Below are 20,981 nucleotides of genomic sequence, written 5' to 3' on the forward strand. Positions count from 1 at the left end.
AATAGAGCTTCCTTAGAAACCCCAAAAGTCCGGGTTCTGGGAGCTTCCAGATAGCTGAACATGTGGAGGTTTCTGGAAGGTGGCAGCCTAGAAAGACCATACCGTGCCCTGTGTGTCCCTTCACCTGCTGTTCATCAATGTCCTTTGTAATATCCTTTAGAGTAAACCGGTAAATGTAAGTATAATGTTTCCCTGAGTTTTGTGAACTCTCTAGAAAATTGACTGAAAGAAGTAAGGGGTCATGGGAACTCTTGATTTGTATCTGGCAAGACAACCTGAAACTTGCTACTGGCAGCAGAAGTTGGGGACCGTCTTGTGGGACTTAGCCCACAACCTGTGAGATCTGTCGCTGTCTCTGGGTTGATGGTGTTGATAGGAATGGGATTGAATTAGTGAACACCCAGTTGGTGTCCACTGCAGAATTGATTGCTTGGTGTGGTGTCAGAAGTGATCTGTGTTTTGAGACTACAAGATAAACTACTCTTTTCCCCTACATTATCAGAATGTTCTTAGGAGGTATGAGAAAGGAGAGAAGAAAGGGGATAAGTAATTTGAACAAAGCTGTATAAACACATTGTCTTTGTTTTTTTCTGTTGGCCTTGGTTTGTCCAAGAAAACAGTTGCTTGTGATAAGTTGGACAGTTCACAAAGGTGAAAGCTGGTTATTTCTAAGAGAATTTCCACCTCAGCGTGGGCCTCTGTGTGCAAGAGAAAGAGAGACTGATTGGTTTCCATTTCAGAACAGTAGGCCACAGAAAAGTGTGTAAGCTGTAACCACACGTCCATCTGGGTCTTAGAAGGCATGGACTTTCTATTTGGTAAGAGATGGCGGATGTGTTTTGTCTCCTGGATGGATGACAGCAGGAGTTTCTGAATGAGGCTAGCATCTAATCCCTGAGAGACCAAGACAAGCCCGAGGAGTTCAGGATCCTCCAGGGGCCCTGGTTGTGGTGAGGATCAGGTCTGTAACTCACAAAAAATGGGCTCTGAGGTAAACTTACTCCCCTTTGCCCTCACACTCACATTTTGTCTTCCCCTGTATGTGCTGGGGGAAGGAGCTAAAAAAATATGAGATAGTTGAAGTGAATAGGGTGGTGAGGGCTTTGTTTCCTTAAAGTGCAAACAAACATTCCTAGATGAATCAGGGTGGATGCCCTGGTGCTAAGAATTGCTCAGTTCCCTTTGTTCTAGGAACTGCCCAGACACTTCCTTAAATAGTGGAGGCAGCTGTGGAATTGAGGGAGCCCCGGCCTCGAGGGGCTGGCACTTTGTTCTCTTGGTAGTCATGACTTTCAGTAGCTTGTGATCAGAACAGATGCCCCCACCAGAGCTGCTTTTCTGCCCTCCTCCTCTCCTAAAACGCCCTCTAGTAATTTCCCACAGTTCTCCTAGAAGTACGTGTGTTGATGGGTCTGAGGATGGGTGGGAAAAGGCCTGATTTGAGTCTCCTTTTGCTGTTGGAGGAGCCTGGTTGGTGCCATCAGGCTCCTCTCAGGCCCTCTCAGTTCGCAGGCATCACCTCTCTGGCCTTCTCAGTTTGCAGGCTGAGCATGGGGACCAGAAGTGAAGATGGACTGAAAGTCAGGCTGGTATGTTAGGGGTATACTTTGTAGAGTGGGTGATGGGATGACGTGGAAGGCTCGCAGAGAAGGGAGACCCTGTCAGGTCTCTGTTTTAGAAAGGTCACTTGGATGGCAGATTGGGCAAGATGACGAAGGAGACAGGAAAACCAACTGGGAGGCTGTAGACCCAGTTGTACTTGTGGCCTATAGGGTGTGTATTGTTTTGTGTTGTTTTGAGTTGGGATTTCACTCTGCTACCCAGGCTGGAGTGCAGTGGCACAGTGATGGCTTACTGCAGCGTCAGCCTCCTGGGCTTAGGCTATCCTTCTGCCTCAGCCTCATGAGTAGCTGGGAATACAGGTGCAAGCCACCACACTTGGCTACCTTTTTTTTCCCCTGTTGAGACAAGGTCTTGCCGTGTTGCCTGGGCTGGAAGGGACATGTGTTTTTGAGTTGCAAGACGAGTCAGGGCAATCCTCAGGATCATAATTTGATTTATCATGCCCTATTTCAGAAACCCCACCTTAAGATATTCTGGTCTGGTTCCCTCTTCTCCCAAGAGAGACTCTGTTTTTTGGCAGTTTCCTTCCCTGGAGGCAGTAAAGCAAAGACCAGGAGGCTGCCACCCTGCCTTCCTTAGACGGTCAGCAACGGAATTCCATCTTGACCAGTGTTATTTCCCTTCTGGACACTTGACAGTAAACATTCTGAGGAGGCTGCCATGTCAGTACGTCTCAGGCGGACCGACTGTAGTAGTGGTGGGCTGTCATGTTCGTAGATCTCATTGACCTCGGAAGATTCCCTCTTGTCCCTAACTCTGTACTCGGAACTTTGAGGCAATTACCTCAAATGCAGAACGTGTCACTGGTGGGAAAGGAAGAAGCATTTCTAGAATGTCATTTCTTTCAGTTTCTGTTTCCCGCCTTCTGTGGTTCTGTAAAACCAGTAAATGCAGAAGTAGGGTATGGTTGATCCTTGCTCTGCCCCAGGCCTCCTGACCAGGGTTTAGCAAAAAGGCTTTGGGAGAAACCAGCTCTCAAACTCCACTTGCATCTGAGGCTGCTTTGCATGTGTTGCTATGGAAGTGCACCAACACCAAATAGAGAAGGGGTTGGCAAGCGGGCTGTGAAAAGGAAAATGCGTGTGTGGCTTTTGGTTGCCTAAAAGTTGTATTTTCCTTGGTTGTCTTGTTCAGGTTACTTATTCATACTAAAGAGAAGACATGTTGGGAGGTAAAAGGAGTGGGGGAGAGAAGACGTCTTTCTAAATGAATGGATAGAAGAAATGGCATCACTCACAAGTGCAGGAAGTGTTGCTGTCATCTTCTATGATTCAGATGTGTGTTTAGGAACGCACTTCCTAAAGAAGCATGTTAGTAGAAAACATAATCTTGCAGTGAATATTACGTTGCAGTACGTTTTGAGCTGACTGTGGGCCAGGCAGATTGTATGGGAAGGCTAAGGTCCAAGGTGCTGAGATTATTCCACCTTTACTGAGAGATTAAGAAACATGCCTGAGGCCACTTAACTAGTGGCCTAGAGGCAACAGAGCTGGTGTACACTCAGAGAATGGACTCCAGAGCAAATACCTGGGCACTTGCCTGGGTGAAGAGACAAGTGACATGTTTACTTACTTAGGTGAATTTGTCACATGCACTCTTGCACCTGCACTTGGAATAGCTAATGAGTAGCTAGTCTAGTGAATAATATGAATATTAACGAGCAAATCAGTGAATAATGAATACTAATGAACACTAATGAGTCATGAATAAAAAGATTTTCCACTTTTCCGAGGGTCTCATGAGAGGCATGGTGAGGTATGTCCCAGATGCTGCATTTTCTGGTCGGTTCCTGAATTCTCAGGCTCATGTCAGCATTACAAGAAAGGGGTTCTGGAATCTGTCTATTTCATGGGTTTCCCAGGAGGTGCTAGTGCGGCCAGGGGCCACACTGGGCATCAGAGAGCCTCTTCCTCTCATGGTGCCCTTTTGTAGGTGTTCTCCGTCTCTCCATCCTTTCCACCACTGGACAGACAGAGGGGTTGGGCTGAAGACCTTGACGTTGACATTAGACAGTCCCAGATTGGAGATCAGACTTCTTTGCTTCTTAGTTGTGTGATCTAAAGGCAGTCTCTCAACTCCTTTGAGGGACTGTTTGGCCATCCTTGAGGGTAAGGAGATGGGGAAAAAAACAGGCCCCATCTGAGAAGGTTGTCAGGAGGATGCAGAGATTGTGCATGTAAAACGTAAGCCCGGTACTTTGGGAGGCTGAAGCGAGAGGATCACCTGCGCCCAGCAGGTCAAGGCTGCGTTGGCCATGAGCGTGCCACTGCACTCCAGCCTGGGCGAGAGTGAGACTCCAACTCAAAAAAAAACCCAAAACTGACCGTTATTACTCTAAACACTGCATAAAGGGAGGTCTGATGGTGGTGCGCTTTTCCTAGGTGGATTGACCTGACTGCTTTTGTTCTTTTCCTGTTTCTTCCTCCCCACCCACCTCCCCCTCAGGACGGTTCACTGGGAAACATCGATGACTTGGCACAACAGTATGCAGATTATTACAACACCTGCTTCTCAGACGTGTGTGAGAGGATGGAGGAGCTGCGGAAACGTCGGGTTTCCCAGGACCTGGACGTGGTGAGTGGGGATGTGAGGATGTGCTTCTGCTGAGCAGGGTGGCTCCCATGCAGGCTCCTGGCCTAGTCTGGTCCAGCAGTGCCTCCCTGGTCCTTCTACCAATCCTAGTTGTGCCTGGGGCATCAGTCTGCTGGCAGTTCCACTAGCGTGGGGTAAAAAGTTTAGCACCTTAAAGGACCAGCCCAGTTCTGCTAAAGGTATCAAACTGAGTGAGTGGTGGCTGGGGCCAGAGGATCAAATCTTTGCTTTCATTAAAAGATTAAATTTTGGTTGGGCATGGTGGCTGACATTTGTAATCCCAGCACTTTGGGAGGTCAAGGTGGGAGGATTGTTTGAGCTCAGGGGTTCGAGACCAGCCTGAGCAACTTGGCAAGGCCCTTGTCTCAACAAAAAAATTTTAAAAATTGCTGGGTATGCTGGCGATGCCGTGTAGTCCCAGTTACTTGGAAAGCGGAGGTGGGAGGATCACTTGAGTCCAGGAGTTTGAGGCTGTGGTGAGCTGTGATCATGCCGCTGCTCTCTATCCTGAGTGACAGACCCTGATTCAAAAAGAAAAACTAGATTTTTATTTTCATTTTTTTAACTTAAGGCAAAGGATATTTTTATTAGTGACCTTTGTGTACTCTATTTTTATTGACTCTAATCCTAAAGAATGTCTAGTCTAGTTCTTTTTTCCCTTCCCTTTTTCTTTTCTTCTTCTTTTTTTTTTCAGAGTCTCATTGTTGCCTAGGCTAGAGTGCAGTGGCCTGTTCGTAACACACTCTAGCCTTAATCTCCTGGGCTCAAGTGATCCAACCTTAGCCTCCAAGTTGCCAATTTTTTGTAGAGAGAGGTTCTCGTTATATTGCTCAGGCTGGTCTTGTACTCCTAGCCTCAAATTATCCTGCTCAGATCCTCAAAAGTCTTGAAATTACAGATGTGCGCCACTGAACCCAGCATTCTTCTCTTTTTCTTATTCTTTCTTTTTTCTTCTACCCCCCCTTTTTTGAAAAACATGGTAAACTTGAAAAAGCAAGAAATCACCTATTATCTCTCATCTAGCAATAACCCTGTTGGTGTTTTAGCAGTGTTTTTCTTTCAGTGTTTTTCTGGACATTTAAAAATCAGTGATACAATTCTGTGTGTGTGTGTGTGTGTGTGTGTGTGTGTGTGTGTGTGTGTGTGTGTGTGTGTGTGTACGCACAAAATGACTTCTTACTTTTATACTTGACATTTTATTATAGTTCTTTTTGCATGTCATTGTAACCTCTTTGTTTTCACCATTTTTCATGGCTGTATTCTCTCTCACTCAGGTGCATTTAAATTCATTGGGCTGTTTTGTAAGACCTTTTTGTGTATGATTAGTGGAGCATTTGGACTTGCATATGATAAATTGTAAATAAAGACATTAGGTGCTCTCTACATAACTTATATGAGTGCTAGTTAGTTCCATGTTGTACATTTGCTATAAAATGTCTTACTGAAGCTTCTACATTTATCAGTTTCAGTTTGCTACATATTGGATTCATTTTCGTTCCACGCCTTTCAATTTGTTTTGTTTCTCACTGTGTTGACCTCAGGACCTCTCCTCAGCAAGGAGGGTGTGGGTGAGGCAGAAGAAATGGCTCAACCCCGCTTATCTTTTCATACAGACTAGCACCTTTAGAATCATCTTATATTTTGCAGTGCTGCATAACAGAGCTTTGAATAAGAGTTCCTTTGCCTTTAAGAAGTTCTAAAACAGTGGACATGGTGGCTCATCCCTTTAATTCCAGCATTTTGGGAGGCTGAGGCCAGAGGATCCCTTGAGGCCAGGCATTCAAGACCAACCTGGGCAACAGTGAGAAACTGTCTATACCAAAAAAAAAGTCAGTTGTGGGGGTGCATGCCTGTAATCCCAGTTACTTGGGGAACTGAGACAGGAGGATCATTTTAGCCCAGGATGTTGAGGCTGCAATGAGCTATGATCACGCCATTGCACTCCAGCATGGTGACAGAGCAAGACCCATCTACTTTGGGTGAGAACAACAACAAAATAATTAGGCAACTATGTTAGAACCAATTAAGAACAGATTACTCTTTTAATCATTATTCCTTTTATAGAAAAGGGTTCCTTCTATATAAGGGATCCAACAAGTAGGTGGGTACCGCTGTTGTAAATTCTGTAAGTGGACAACATCTGTCTCCACTGTAAGACTCTGACATTCTTACACAATTTTCTTCCTTTTCTTAACTCAATTTAAGAACGCCTTAGGTCAGAAGTGACATTATATCACGACTGTCTAATATTAATTGATTCTCTCTTTTTGTTCATGGATTTAGTAGTCAAAGGGATGGGAGTTAGTTTAATAGAATCAACCGAAGCGAAGTGTCAGTTGGGGCCAGAAAGCCACCATTCTGGAACCTGACACCCTGGCCTAGGTGGGCGTCAATGTCAAGGGCTTCCTTCCTATAACTTTGTTCCCTGACATGTGTGAAAGAATGGTAGAGTTATTTCTTTTGAAGAAAGTAACCCCATGTGTCAAAAGACTCCCACATTCCATTAAAATTCATTAGGCCGTCCTAATGGGGCACAGTTAATGACAAAATACGTTCATTTTGGCAAGATGAACACAGAACAACTTAAATATTGCACTGAATTCTTGAATGTTGCAAATAGATCCTAATGATAGTCTGATACTTTGTGGACTCCTTGGGCATTTTACTGTGCAAGGAAATGATTGCTGTGAATTGTCACATTGATCATTTATCATGTTCATCAACACAACGCTCAACTTCTCAGAATTCTAGCTGGTGAAAAGTTGGGGTTACCATGGCCATCCCACAGTGTTTGGGAACCTTGGAAGGCAGCTTCTAGGTAGAAAAGGAAGCCTGCCTGTTGATGGGATAAATAATCTCCTTCCAGTTTAGACAGATGGGACTAATTTGGTGTGTTCTGTTCCAAAACTGCAAAAGACAGTCTGGGGGAAAAAAAACCTAGCAACCCACCACATGAGCTTAATTAGTTCCCATCAAAGGTGCAAGAATTTAGTGGTGGGTAAAATTGATGGGAGTTGATTCAAGCCAGGCTGGAAGCTTGACTGTTCATTTTTTAAATTGTAGTTAGCAAGAAAAGCTAGGCCCACATTCTCTTTCTAGGAAATTCCAGGCACGTTTTGTGGCAGTAAAGAGGAATTCTAAAACTGGTAATGATCAGGTTAGGCCCTGCGTGTTTTTTCACATGTCATCCGTGTGGCTCAGATGTTAGATGTCCATGTTAGACATGTCATTAAGGCCCTGCATGCAACACTAGCGACCTTCTGAAAGTTCCATCCTGTGGTGGTTAGCTTGTCACAGATTTGACTCCTGATGGGAATTCATTTTCTTTAAAGTTGCAACTCCCAGTCTGTAATGTTTCCTTTTATATTGCATCCGAATTTTGCATGTATTTCTAGACATTTAATTCTCTTTCAGGCATGTAGACAAACTATCTTGCCTTTCCACTCTGATGCTGGGTTGGAGTGGAGTAGCTTAGGGTCCGAGGGCTGCAGCTTAATACTTAATTTGTTTGTCAGTAGCCTCGTCTAAGCTTCTGCATATGAAATGGCTTTGAGAAGAAGTAGTCTACCAAAAGTAGTAAGAGAAATTGATACTAACATATTAGGTGCTTGAAACGTTTTATAGAGGAAAATGTAACATTGTGTTTGTTGTGTCTGCTGTAGAAAAAGTCATTTAGAACAGTAGTCCCCAATCCCCTCTACTGGTCTATGGCCTTTTAGAAACTGGACTGCACTGCAGGAAGTGCGTAGCGGGCAAGTGAGCTAGTGGAGCTTTATATTTACAGCCACTCCCCATAGCATGCATTACTGCCTGAGCTCTGCCTCCTGTCGGACCAGCACTGAAAAGCCTGCTTCCATTTCCAACATCCTATCTTTGTGAAGCAGGGTTTTCTGCAGTGACGGCAACCAAAATGAGATTAGGGAGTAGACTGGACATAAGCAACACACGGGTGTCACTGTCTCTCGTCACCCCCAGATGGGACCATCTAGTTGCAGGAAAACAAGCTCAGGGCTCCCACTGATTCTGCATTATGGCAACTTGTATAATTATCTCATTATATTTTACAATATAATAATAATAAAAATAAAGTGCATAATAAATGTAATGTGTTTGAATCATCCCAAAACCATGCCCCTCCCCCTATCTGTGGAGAAATTCTCTTCCACAAAACTGGTCCCTGTTGCAAAAAAGGTTGGGAACTGCTGATTTAGAAGATGGTCTTGACCAGAACTTGTGGCTCATACCTGTAATCCTAGCACTTTGGGAGACTGAGGCAGGAGAATCGCTTGAGCCCAGGAGTTCAAGACCAGCCAGGGCAATATAATGAGATCCTGTCTCTACAAAAAAAAAAAAAATTATCTGGGCATGGTGGTACGCTCTTGTAGTTGCAGCTGCTCTGGAGGATGAGGTGGAAGGGTCACCTGAGCCCAGGAGGTTGAAGCTGTGGTGAGCTGGGATCATGCCACTGCACTCCAGCCTGGGTGACAGAGTGAGACTCTGACTCAAAGAAAGATAGTCTTGCACATGTGAACATGGAGAGTTTTAGGTGATGAATTGATTTGGTTTAATGACTGTTTCATTCTACATCCTCTGGGTGAATTTTGAGGATTGAGGATTTTTCCTACAGATAGAATAGATATTTAGATATTTGTATTTGGCTTTAAAAAGTTAAAAAATGCATTGTCCTTAAGAGCTAATTATATGTCAGCTGGAGAACAAACAAACCAAGCAGACACCCTGCCCACAGAGATGCTTGACTTAACCCTGAAAAATAAAAGGTTTTGATAATTATGTTAGTAATTAACTTTCTGGACTGGATGTCAAGCTCTTTCTCTAGGACCTAATCACTCAGATCCTGACTGGAATAAAGCATTTGATAAAGTGTCTTTGTGGCCAGTTAGATAATGGAGAGTACAGATGGGTAAAAACTTGACAATATAAACAGGGATTATGATTCACATTTATAACTATGGCGAGAGTTTTATTGAGCGCCAAATGGGCCCTAAAGGCGCGGTATGTTTGGACAGCAGCCTTTGCCTCTGCTGGGGATTGGGACATTAGTGCTTGTGAACAGCAGGGAAGTCGCCCATATTTCTCCACATTTGGCACATCCCTGAGCACCGTGTGTTTCTTTGGCTGGGAGAAGCTACAATCAGAAATGGCAGTAGCTTTCCAAGTCCATAATGGCCCAACTCTAGTGATGCTAAGTCTGACATCTGTCAAAGTGGCACTGTGGCCAGGAAAAGAGCTTGCTCAAGGTGGCCTCTCATCACTGGCAGTGTCAGTGTCCTCATCATCTTGGAGGTTGACTCTGTCTGGGCGTTGGCAGAAAACAAGTTTGTGTAGTTGTTGGTGCAGCACAGAGCTGATGGAGAAGTCCTCACCTTCGGCAACATGCTGTCAATGATGACGTCCACGGTGGCAGCCAAAGCCTGGCCTGGCTTCAGTGCTGAATTGATATTATGACTGTGTGTGTACAAGGAAAGGAAGCCCAGGTGGAGATGCATCAAAGTTTTTAAGGACCAGGAATATTAATAAAAATATTGCATATTATTATTTTGAGTCAGGATCTCACTCTCTTGCCTAGGCTGGAGTGCAGTGGCACGATCACAGCTCACCACAGCCTTGACCTCCTAGGCTCAGGCAATCCTTACACCACAGCCTCCCGAGTAGCTGGGGCTACAGGCATGACACCATGCCTGGCTAATTTTTTAAAAAAATTTTTTGTAGAGACCAGGTCTCTGTGTCCAAGCTTGTCTCGAACTCTGGGGCTCAAGCAATCCTCCTGCCTCAACCTTCCAAAATGCTTGGATTATGTGTGTGAACCACCACACTCAGCCAAAATTTTGCATATTATGACAACAAAATGTGGTATAGGAATCATTGTTGATTGTATAAAAATGCATCTGGAGTTTAGTTATCATTTCTTGCCGTTTTAATAATTTATTCTTCCCAGATACAGTTTTGACTGGAACAGAGGCAATGAGAGTGGTGTCCATTGTGGTGATTCTTGGAACTTCCTTAGGCTGTCCCACCCCCACTCCATGCCCAAGCTTGAGTCCTCATGCCTGTGCTTGCTGCAGTGGGCAGGAAGGTGTGAGAAACATTGGTGGGAAGAGGCTGTGGAGTCAGACAGACTTGGATTCCACTTCTGGCTTTTACTCACATGGCGAGGTGTGTAACCTCTCCCAGCCTCAGTTTCCCCATTGTAATATGGGGGTTAAAAAATCTAACAATGTTATTATAGGGTTAAATAAAAGCATTGCTGTAATTGTAAATGACCTATAACTTCATTTCTTTTCTTTCTTTTCCTAGTGGAAAAATTGATGTAGTGATGTTGAAAAGTATCTGTTGCTTATACTTCATTGATATTTATTCAAGTGAGTGCAAGGATTTTTTTAAAGGGATTTTTGGGAAATTTCAAACATACAAAGAATGTCATCGCCTGAGCTTCCTGTGCCTGTTGCTTGGTTTCCGTAGCCACCAGCATCTGGCCATTTTTGTTTCATCTTTACCCTCCCCTCCCGTTTGATTATTACTAGTTTTCAAAACTTTTCTTTGTCTTTTTGTTTGTTTGTTTGAGTCACTCTGTTGCCCAAACTGGAGGGTAGTGACACGATCACGGCTTACTGTAGCCTCGACCTCCTGGGCTCAGGTGATCCTTCCACCTTAGCCTCCTGAGTAACTGGGCCTACAGGTGTGTGCCATCATGCCCACCTAATTTTTTGATTTTTGCAGAGATGAGGTCTTGTTATGTTGCCCAGGATGGTGTCAAACTCCTGGGCACAAGCAGTGCTCTCACCTCAGCCTCCCAAAGTGATAACTGGCCCTGCCAGTTTTGAGGTAAAATTTACCTATATCAACATGCAAAATCTAATTTTGTATTTTAAGTGACTATGTCTATGTCATCCACAACCCAGCACAACAGACTGCAAATTGCCTAATGCCTCTTCCAATACGTCCTGGTTTGAGGGCAGGGATTTCTGTGGGTCTGTTTGGTCACTTCTTTACCTCTGCTGCATTGGGAACACAGCATGGCATATAATAGGTGCTGAATACATATTTGCTGAATTCATTTATGTATGTAATTATTATTTTTTTTTTTTTGAGTTGGAGTCTCACTCTGTCGCCCAGACTGGAGTGCAGTGGCCACTCCCAGCCACCGCAGCCTCTACCTGCTGGGCTCCAGCGATCCTTCCACCTCAGCCTTCCAAGTAGCCGGAATTACAGGCATGCGCTACCACGCCCGGCTGATTTTTTTTTTGATTTATGGTAGAGATGAGGTCTCGCTGCCCAGGCGGGTCTCGAACCCGTGGGCTCAGGCAGTCTACTCACCTCAGCCTCCCAAAGGCGCGGGATTACAGGCTGAGCCACCGATCCCGGCTTGTATGTAATTATTTAAAAATATTTAATGCGCATTGAGCTTGTATTTGTGATTTTGCCTTCATAGAAACAGATAAAAAATGTATTCCTCACCCACAAAAGAGGCCACAATTTAGTAGGAGCATGAACCAAGTAACAGACTATTAAAATGTTGTGCAGGAATAAAGAAAGGGGCCCTTGACCCAGTTTAGAAAAATCAAGGAGGCTCCCTAGATGAAGAGATACCCAGGCTTCCCAATCAGAAAGCACATGGAAGATTGATCTGGTTTAGGAGGAAGGCATAGACAGCATGGAGTAACTTCAGGTAGGGATCATGGTTTGTTTCAAGGCCAAAAGTTGAGGGAGAAAATGGGGCCTTCATGGATCATTGCAGAAGTTTATTGGGGTTAGAAACTAAGATATAGACAGGGCGCATTGGTGCATGTCTGCACTTTGGAAGGCCGAGGTGAGAGGATTGTCTTAGTTCAGGGATTTGAGACCAGCCTGGGCAACTTGCTGAGACCTTGTCTCCACAATAAATCAAAAAATTAGCTGGGCATGGTGGCACACACGTGTAGTTCCAGTTACTTGAAAGGCTGAGGTGGAAGGATTGTCTGAGCCCAGCAGGTTGAGGCTGCGGTAGCCGTGAGCGTGCCATTACACTCCAGCTTGGGCGACAGAGTGAGACTCTGACTCTAACTAAATAAATAAGAAAGAAACTAAGATATAAAGGATGTGAGGGAAAAAATAGGCATGCTGGTCCCCCCCACAGGTCCTTGGATTATTAATGTTATAATAAGATACAATAGAATATTGTTCTGATTCATCGCTGTTCACAAGATAAAACAGAACTAATTGCGCTTTCACAATTGCTGACTGACTAGGCCCAGGTGAACTTGTTCTTGCTCTTGTGGCTTCATGCAGACGTGTGCACATAGTCCAGTCTGGGTGTGGTTTTGTTGTGTTTTGCTGACTGCTTCTTTAGTTATTTGCTACAGACAGCAAAGTATGTGGAAGACAGGTTTCCTGTACGTTTGGGCCCCCTGAATATTCAGGAAGATGATCAGGAAAGTGAGGTGATCCCTAGCTCAGTCATTAGGTTGCCTTTGTTTTTAGGGAATGCAGATCGACCCCAGAGCTGGGAGGTGCAGAAGACCCAAGTACCCCGAATTCTTCATTTTCACAGGAGAAGAATAAAGAACTGTGCTGCCTAGTGTCCTGAGCTATCCTGCTGAAGCCTGATTGTTGTTCTGAATGGCATTTGTTTTTGTTCTGTTTCCTTTTGTCTTAACTTACATTATTCGCTAGCTTTGGGCTACTGTTGACTTGCAGATTGCAATCAGTATCCGTGGGCATTAGATGGTGCGTCTGAACTCCATTCTGCTGTGGGATTCACACACTTGATGTCAAAGACACTGAGGCATTATGTCTCCAGCCAGATGGTAATACAGTTCTCTGCTCTGGCTCCTCGCGGACAAAGTCACATTTGTAATCAGATGCCTAGTCCCAATTTAGTCAGCATTTTTTGTACATGGCACTGCGTGAATGTGGACATAAACAGATCTCTTGGTGCCAGATTTGATCTTGGCATTCCATACCTCTGGTAATTAAGAAGGTTTTTATTAACCCTGCACTCAGTTCAGATGTGTCTTCATCCTCTCAGATGCTAGACACCTTTGCAGACTGCTGGTGCAATCACAGAAACCTCCAGACTGGCTGTGTTCTGTGTGATAGGATGGTCTGAGTGTGGAGGGATCTGCAGACTTTTTAAATGTGGATCCACAACGTCTGTTTCTTTTTCTCTCCTTGTTCCTGAGCATCTAGAAAGGACTTCATATGATTTGTTTGCTTTAATAAAACATAATATTAGCCAAACACGGTGGCTCATGCCTGTAATCCCAGCACTTTGGAAGGTAGAAGAAGCAAGAGGAATTCCTGAGCCTACGGGTTTGAGACCAACCTGGACAATTATTGAGACTTCACCAAAATCATAAAATTAGCCAAGCGTGGTGGCGCACGCCTATAGGTCCAGCTATTTAAGGCTGAAGCAGAAGGATCACCTGAACCCAGCAAATCAAGCTGTGATGGCTGTGGGCATGCCACTGCACTCTAGCCTGGACAGTGAGTGAGACTCTCTGACTCCAAAAAAAAAAAAAAAAAAAAAAAGAATAAATTTTAAAAATAAATAAATAAAACATAATATGCCTAGGGGATTACAAACCAAACTAGTGGCCGGGTGTAGTGACTCATGCCTGTAATCCTAGCACTTTGGGTGAGAGGATTGCCTGAGTGCAGGAGTTTGAGTTCAAACTGGGCAACTTGACAAGACATCGTCTCTACAATAAATCAGAAAATTAACATGCCTGTAGTTCCAGCAACTTGGAAGGATGAGGTGGAAGGATCGCCTAAGCCCAGCAGGTTGAGGCTGCAGGTTGTGGCTATGAGCGTGCCATTGCACTCCAGCTTGGGCGAGTGAAACTCCTATTCAAAAAAATCCAAACTAGCAGTCTCCTTAAAATACAAGAACTTGCCAGTAAGAGGAAGGTCTGAGGTTTGTTGTTTCCATTTACATCCAGGAGAGCACTCCTAAATGTTAAACTAATTGACAGTAACTGGGGAGAAAAGCCAGGAACTCAAGTCAAAGAAGCCACTTTGATGACAGAATCTAGCACTTGGTCAGGGCTCGGGAGGGAAGAGGAGGAGGAGCCTTCCAGCTTTTGGAATCAGGACCTTTCAGAGAATGAGTGAGGCTCAGGCCAGGAGGCTGTTTTGGAGACCTGGAATATTAAAACCAAGTTGCCAAAATTGTGGTGTGATTGCAGTATTTACGTTGAACAATTAAACAGTTTTAACATAGAAGATTACAGTGTAATTTATTTGGGCTAATCACATGCTAATTATAGGCTATTTAAAAATGTTAATTTGTAGAACACTGGAGGCAATATAGTCTTGAAGTGAGACAAAATTTAAAGGAGGGTGATGAGTGTTTTCTAATGTTCAGGCCCTTACGAGTGGGTTTCTGAGGCTGTGTCAGTGATGTTATTTAATGCAGATGTCAGAGGTCTAAATTTGAGGCTGGTGGTGAAGCCTGAGGGGTCCAAGCCAAGCAGTTTACCTGTCCTCCAGGGCCCTGCTGGGGCTGAAGAGTGCTGGCATCTGGAATGAGATTAGGCAGATAACTTGCATGGCCTAGCCTGGAAGTCACTGGGAGCAGGGTTTGAGCCTTTGCTGGTGTTGCCACACACACATGGCATTAGCCTCCTGACCTGCAGGTCCATGTTTTAGACTGATCTCTTACCATATCCCTTGTGTCCCAAGAAGATGAGACAGGAAGCATTGATCCGTGGATCACCAAGCATATTGATTGGCGCTTTCTCTGACAGTCTGTTATCAGAAGGCCATTGCCGCATTTCAACAATATGTTTGGATTTGGAACTGTCTTTTTCAGTTTGGAAGCTTCAAGAATCTTACTTTAAGTAGAAGAAAGCAAAATGGTAAAATGTTGAGCACATTTGTTTGATGCAGTCGCTTCTGGCTTTCCAACTATGCAGTATCTGGAAGGACACAAATGGCTGTGGTAGTTACATCTCGCCACTGCCAGAACATCCTTCTGGCCCTACTTTAATGTTTCACTGAAATTTTCAAAAAAGAAAATCAGCCCAGCATGGTGGCTCACACCTGTAATTCCAGCACTTTGGGAGGCTGGGGTGAGAGGATTACTTGAGCCCAGGAGTTTGAGACTAGCCTGGGCAAGGTAGCCTAGGCTCTTGGGCTCAAGAGGTCCTCGGCGCATCAGCCTCCTGAGTAGCTGGGACTACAGGCACACCCCAGTACGCCCTAATTTTTAAAACATTTTTTTGCAGTGAACCGTGATTGTGCCACTGCACTCCAACCTGGTTACCAGAGTGAGAGAGACCCTGAATCAAATAAACAAATGAACAAAATTTATTGAAAAAAGGAAGCTTTTATTCTTTCTTCCTTGATATGTCAATCCTATTAGAAATGGGGGCTTAATGTAGCAGCTGTAGAATGGTATTAGAGTCCAAGTTCAAGAGTAAACCAACTACTCTTGTCTCTGGCTATTTTGAGGCCTGTGCATAAATTATTTATATGTAAGGTATAGTTTGAGAGACTTGAGCAGTTATTTAGAATATGAAGATATTCTAAATTTATGCTGTACCAATGCCATCCATCTCATGGGCCCTAGCAGAAGCTGATGAAACTTAATCAAAAAATCACGAACAAGTCTATGTCAAATTGGAAGCATATCATGAATATTCGTGAACATCTGGATGTGTTTGTGGGGGTGTATGTTTTTTTTAATGTGTGCGACAGAAGAGACATGGTTTCTTAACAAAGATGCCAAGAGGAAGACAGATTTTCATCTGTGATTTCAAAGGGTATTTTGTATGTGGATGTCCTTTCTCCTTAGGATGCGGGTTTCTTTTCTCCTTTGATCTCTTTCATCTTTAGAGATCTGTTTGGGTATTTTATCTGAATTCTTCATTGGAGTCAGTCAACTTGACTCATGAAGATTAAAGATTTCTTTTTAAAGGACAATTTTTACTTAAGGAAAAACTTACCTTTTTTTATTTTTTATTTTTTTGAGTCAGTCTCACTGTCACCCAGGCTGGAGTGCAGTGGCACACTCACGACCACCGCAACCTCAACCTGCTGGGCTCAGGAGATCCTTCCAAGTAGCTGGAATTATAGGCATGTGCCACTATGCCCAGCTAATTTTTCGATTTATTGTAGAGGTGAGGTTTTGCCAACTTGCCCAGGCTGTTCTCAAACCCATGGGCTCAGACAATCCTCTCACCTCAGCCTCCCAAAGTACTGGGATTATAGGCGTGAGCCACCGTGCCCAGTCACCATTTCATATTTTTGATGAATCATTCCTATGTCAGTGATATGATAATTATCAATTAAGCTATTCTGCATCATTGATCATCAGTATAACTTCACATGTCTGAACGTCAGGGTACTTTAGCTGCCTTGAGACCTAAAGAACTGCCAGAAATTAGAAGGGAAGGAGCCAGAGTTTAAGGATACAGTAATAATAGCCATGCAGATAATTATCACAAAGATGATATTTTTAAAAGCACATTAGTGTTGGTGAGGCATTACGTCTGTTATGATTTACGTTGTGTAGAGACAGAAACCAGTGCTATGACAGGAGATAGTGTAGCCTGGTGGGGAGGAATCAGGCTGTGTCCTCCATCATCCTGGACTTCCCTATCTGGAGCCATAGTCCTGGCATTGAAGGATGGAGATGACAGTGCCCCCGTCCGGTTATAGGAGTTAGACAAGATATGTTTGGGTATGTAGCACTCAGCATCGTTCCTTGGGTACCCACTAGAGCTCGATGAGTACTTGTGGCTCAGTCTGTAATCCCACGCCTTTGGGAGGCTGAGGTGAGTGGATTGACTGAGGGGTTCGAGACCTGCCTGGGCAACTTGGCGAGACCTCATCTCTACAATAAATCAAAAAATCAGCCAGGCGTGGTAGCACATGCCTATAATTCTGGCTACTTGGAAGGCTGAGGCGGAAGGATCACCGGAGCCCAGCAGGTTGAGGCTGCGGTGGCCGGGAGCGGCCACTGCACTCCAGTCTGGGCGACAGTGAGACTCCAACTCAAAAAAAAAAAATATTGTTTATAGTAGAAATACTAATTATTGATAAGACTAATCGTAAAATTAGCACTGGTTACAAGTCAAACAGCTAGCAAGTTTCAGAGATGGGATTGAAACTAGGAGGTCAATGGCAAGTTCTCTGAATAACCCCAGGCTACTCACTAACCTTGCCTTTTCCTCCCTAGAGTTTTCTAAGCGCCTCCGGGAAGAATCATTTGGTGATGTCTTGAGGAACAATTTATGTGCTTGGGTAATATAACATAAAAAATACTATAAAGCATGATAGAAAATGCTAATATAAAAATAATTTTGGTCAGGTGTGGTGACTCATGTCTGTAATTGCAGCACTTTGGGAGGCCAAGGCTGGAGGATAGCTTGAGCCCAGGAATTTGAGATCAGCCTAGGCAACACAGCAAGACCTCTCTCTACAAAAAATAAAAAAAAAATTTGTCAGGCATGGTGGTATGTGCCTATAGTCCCAACTTCTCAGGAGGCTGAAACAGAAGGATCGCCTGAACCCAGGAGATTGAGGCTGTGGTGAGGTGTGATTGTGCCACTGCACTTCAGTCTGGGTGACAGAGTGAGACCCTGACTCAAAAGAATCATAAAAATATTTTTTACTGTACAATTACAACAATACAATTATTGTAAAAATTGAAAAAATTCGCTAAAGTTAGGGTTTAAAGTGTCCTAATACCCACTTCTCAAAGGTAACGGTTGTGAATAATTAGACCTTAAAATAGCCTCTGGAATTCCACTTTATTCTTTTCACTTTCCCTTTTCCTCTCCTCTTCATCTCTCACCCTCTCCTCTCTTTGAATACACATGCATACAACCACACACAAACATACATGTCGTTTTATGCTTTGGCAGCTTAGAAGCAGCAGATTTGAAGAGGATTGACTTGTTGCTAGAGACAGTCATCTTTTAGTAGTAAGAGGTGCTAGCCAATGAAGAGACTGAAAACTTAAAAAGTAGGTACAAGAACCCAAAAACCCAAAGCCTGGACTATAAGGAAGGGGGCAAACAACCTGGCATATTTCTGTGGGCAACCTTGCTTTGAAAAGAATCTATTTTTCTAACCATTTTAACTGCATAAGCAAGCAGCAAAGAATCTGTTAAATTATGTCCCTTATGTTGTATGTTCTCACTAATAAGCGGACTTTGAACAACTATTCTAATACTATAAGAAAGGGATTGACAGTAGTGAGAAACTGCCAGGTGGGGGTGCATACCTCATCAACGGGTACCTGCATAATAAACATTTGTATACCTAATCCTGGAAAAAAAGAAAAAGAAAGTTTATTTAAAAGGAACTTTGAATAAACCTTTACATTGACAGCAGATGGTATTAAAAGTTGCAAGCTAGAAGAAAAAAAAAACAAAAAACCAGATAACAGACTTTAGAAAAATTCCATTCAAGAAGTTAAAGACATTTTGTTTTACCTAGAGCTTTATCTTGAAAACTCAGGTTAGTTAATAGAAAAACCTAATATTTGAGGATTCTATCATACTGTAACTTTAGTGTATGATGCAATAACTCTTTGAGAGATGACTAAATGATAGCATACGGTATTTTTCCTGAGAGTGAATGGCAGAGTTGGTAAAGCAGCAAAATTAAAACATTTACTGTGTCTCTGGTGTGATTGAGTCACTTATTTGGTGTTATGAAGAAAGTACTGGTAAAACAGAAAATATAACCTATATTTTGAGAAGATCATGTTATAATAGGACAAGACAGCCAAAGAGGAAGATTACATTAGTCCTACTCAACACATGTCTATTTGCAACAAATTCTAGCTCTTTATTTGTTCTTACAGAGAATCGGGAAGCATTAGGACCATGGAAATAAGGTAAGGGTGGGTGATGCCTGTTGGTGGCACAATGTAGCTGGAATAGCAGGTCCCTATGCTGGGGTTAGGACTCTACAGTGTAATTGAAGTACAGTGCTGGTTTCTAGTAATTGGGACAAGGACATGGATCACCCAGCTTGTCCTAGGCCATGAACTAAACCAACAGAAGCAAACAGCTATGGTTTAAGTGAATTCAATAGTACTAGACTTAAACAGTATGGCTAGAATGATAATGCCATCTATAGGAATAGCCAAAATTTGTTTGTTTTTTTGAGACAGGGTCTCACTCTGGCACCCAGGCTGGAGTATAGTGGCATGATCACAGCTCATTGCAGCCTTGAACTCCTGGGTTCAAGCCATCCTTCTGCCTCAGCCACTCGAGTGGCTGGTGACTGCAGGAACACACCACTATGCCTGGCTAATTTTTCTATTTTTTGTAGAGGTGAGATTTTGCGTTGTTGCCCAGGCTGGTCTTGAACTTCTGCGCCCAAGAGATCCTCCTGTCTCAGCCTCCCAAAGTGCTGGGATTACAGTCATGCGCCACTATACCCAGCTCCTATACATGTATTCTTTTTCTAGGTAAATACATCTTTTATTTAAACACTATAACTGATTGTATGCTTTATAAAACATTTGATGAATACCTGCCACGGGAAAACATGTAGTTGATATTCTCTCAGAATACTTCCATGGGAAGTATTTTTTTTTAATGAGTTTTTTTTTTTTTAGATATAACATATACTATAAAATTCACCCTTTTAAGTGTACAATTCAGTGGTTTTTAGTGTATTCACAGGTTGTGAAACCTTTACCACGAATTTAAAAATTTCATAGTACTTTGCTATTTTTCACTTTTCTACACTAAATGTCATCCATTACTATATCTCTGTGGCCGGAACATGTGCCCCAGCATGTAGTAGATGATCACATGGTATTTGTGGGATGAATGAATGACAGTAGCTGTGCATTTTGAAGACACTTCAGTTCCTATCTTCATAAAGCGAGGCTGTCTTATTACACTCTCGGATTTTTAAAATGAGTGTGAATAAGAACAACTTTTTAAGCAAGGGAGTTTTGGAAAACATAATTCTGTAAAAGAAGTACCTTTATTAGTGAATTAACCTGCTGGCTAATAAAAACACAAATGCTGTGTGGAGCAGGCTAGGTATGGTATGATATGGCCAGAAACATGGGGATGGTGGGGGTTGGGGGAGGCAGTATATGTATTCACCAAGAAAACAGTTATGAACTAGGAAAAGCAGGTTTATTAAAGGAAACGTACATTGTGAAGGGCACAACGGGCAGGACAACAGCCAGAGTGTCTACTATCTGCTGCAAAGAAGCATCAGTTGCTTGAGGTTCTTCCCAGTGAAGCCTGACCCTCTCTTGGGTTAGGCTGTTTTAGGATACCCATCATGCCCTTGGGTTTCTGCCATGCAAATGAGGTGATTCTGATTGGTTGATATTTGACTTTGATTGTAAATCGCTTGTGGGTCAGGCCAAAGGCTATTCAGCCTTTGCAATTCTTGTAATCTTATTCTGAGATTTCTTTCTTCTAAACAGTTTACCAATGTACCCAGGTGATGCTGGCCTGATCCGGCCTAACGTTCCTCCACGGTAAACTGTGTTAAGAAGTTCAAACTTCTAATTAGAGAAGGAAAGCCTCCTAATTAAAGGATATTTGATAATACAGAAATTTTATTCATGCTTTAATATTTGCTTATGTAAGCCTGTTTTTTTTGTTTTGTTTTGATTTTTTGAGTTGGAGTCTCACTCTGTCGCCCAGACCGGAGTGCAGTGGCCGCTCCCGGCCACCGCAGCCTCGACCTGCTGGGCTCCGGCGATCCTTCCGCCTCAGCCTTCCAAGTAGCCGGAATGACAGGCATGCGCTACCGTGCCCGGCTGATTTTTTGATTTA

General features: G+C 43.4%; 1 protein-coding gene across 1 annotated transcript in view; it reads left to right on the forward strand.

Annotated features, from left to right (window-relative positions):
- The window catches only part of SASH1 (SAM and SH3 domain containing 1), a 363,374-nt gene that overhangs the window by 194,331 nt on the left and 148,062 nt on the right, over positions 1-20,981 (forward strand). Inside the window, exon 2 of the mRNA XM_021711326.1 lies at positions 4,069-4,197. Within this exon, the coding sequence (XP_021567001.1) occupies positions 4,069-4,197 (129 nt within the window). The remainder of the gene's footprint in view (positions 1-4,068; positions 4,198-20,981) is intronic.

The sequence above is a fragment of the Carlito syrichta genome, unplaced genomic scaffold, assembly GCF_000164805.1.
Source record: "Carlito syrichta isolate Samal-C Ts95f unplaced genomic scaffold, Tarsius_syrichta-2.0.1 Scaffold302058, whole genome shotgun sequence".
Classification (NCBI taxonomy): Eukaryota; Metazoa; Chordata; class Mammalia; order Primates; family Tarsiidae; genus Carlito; species Carlito syrichta.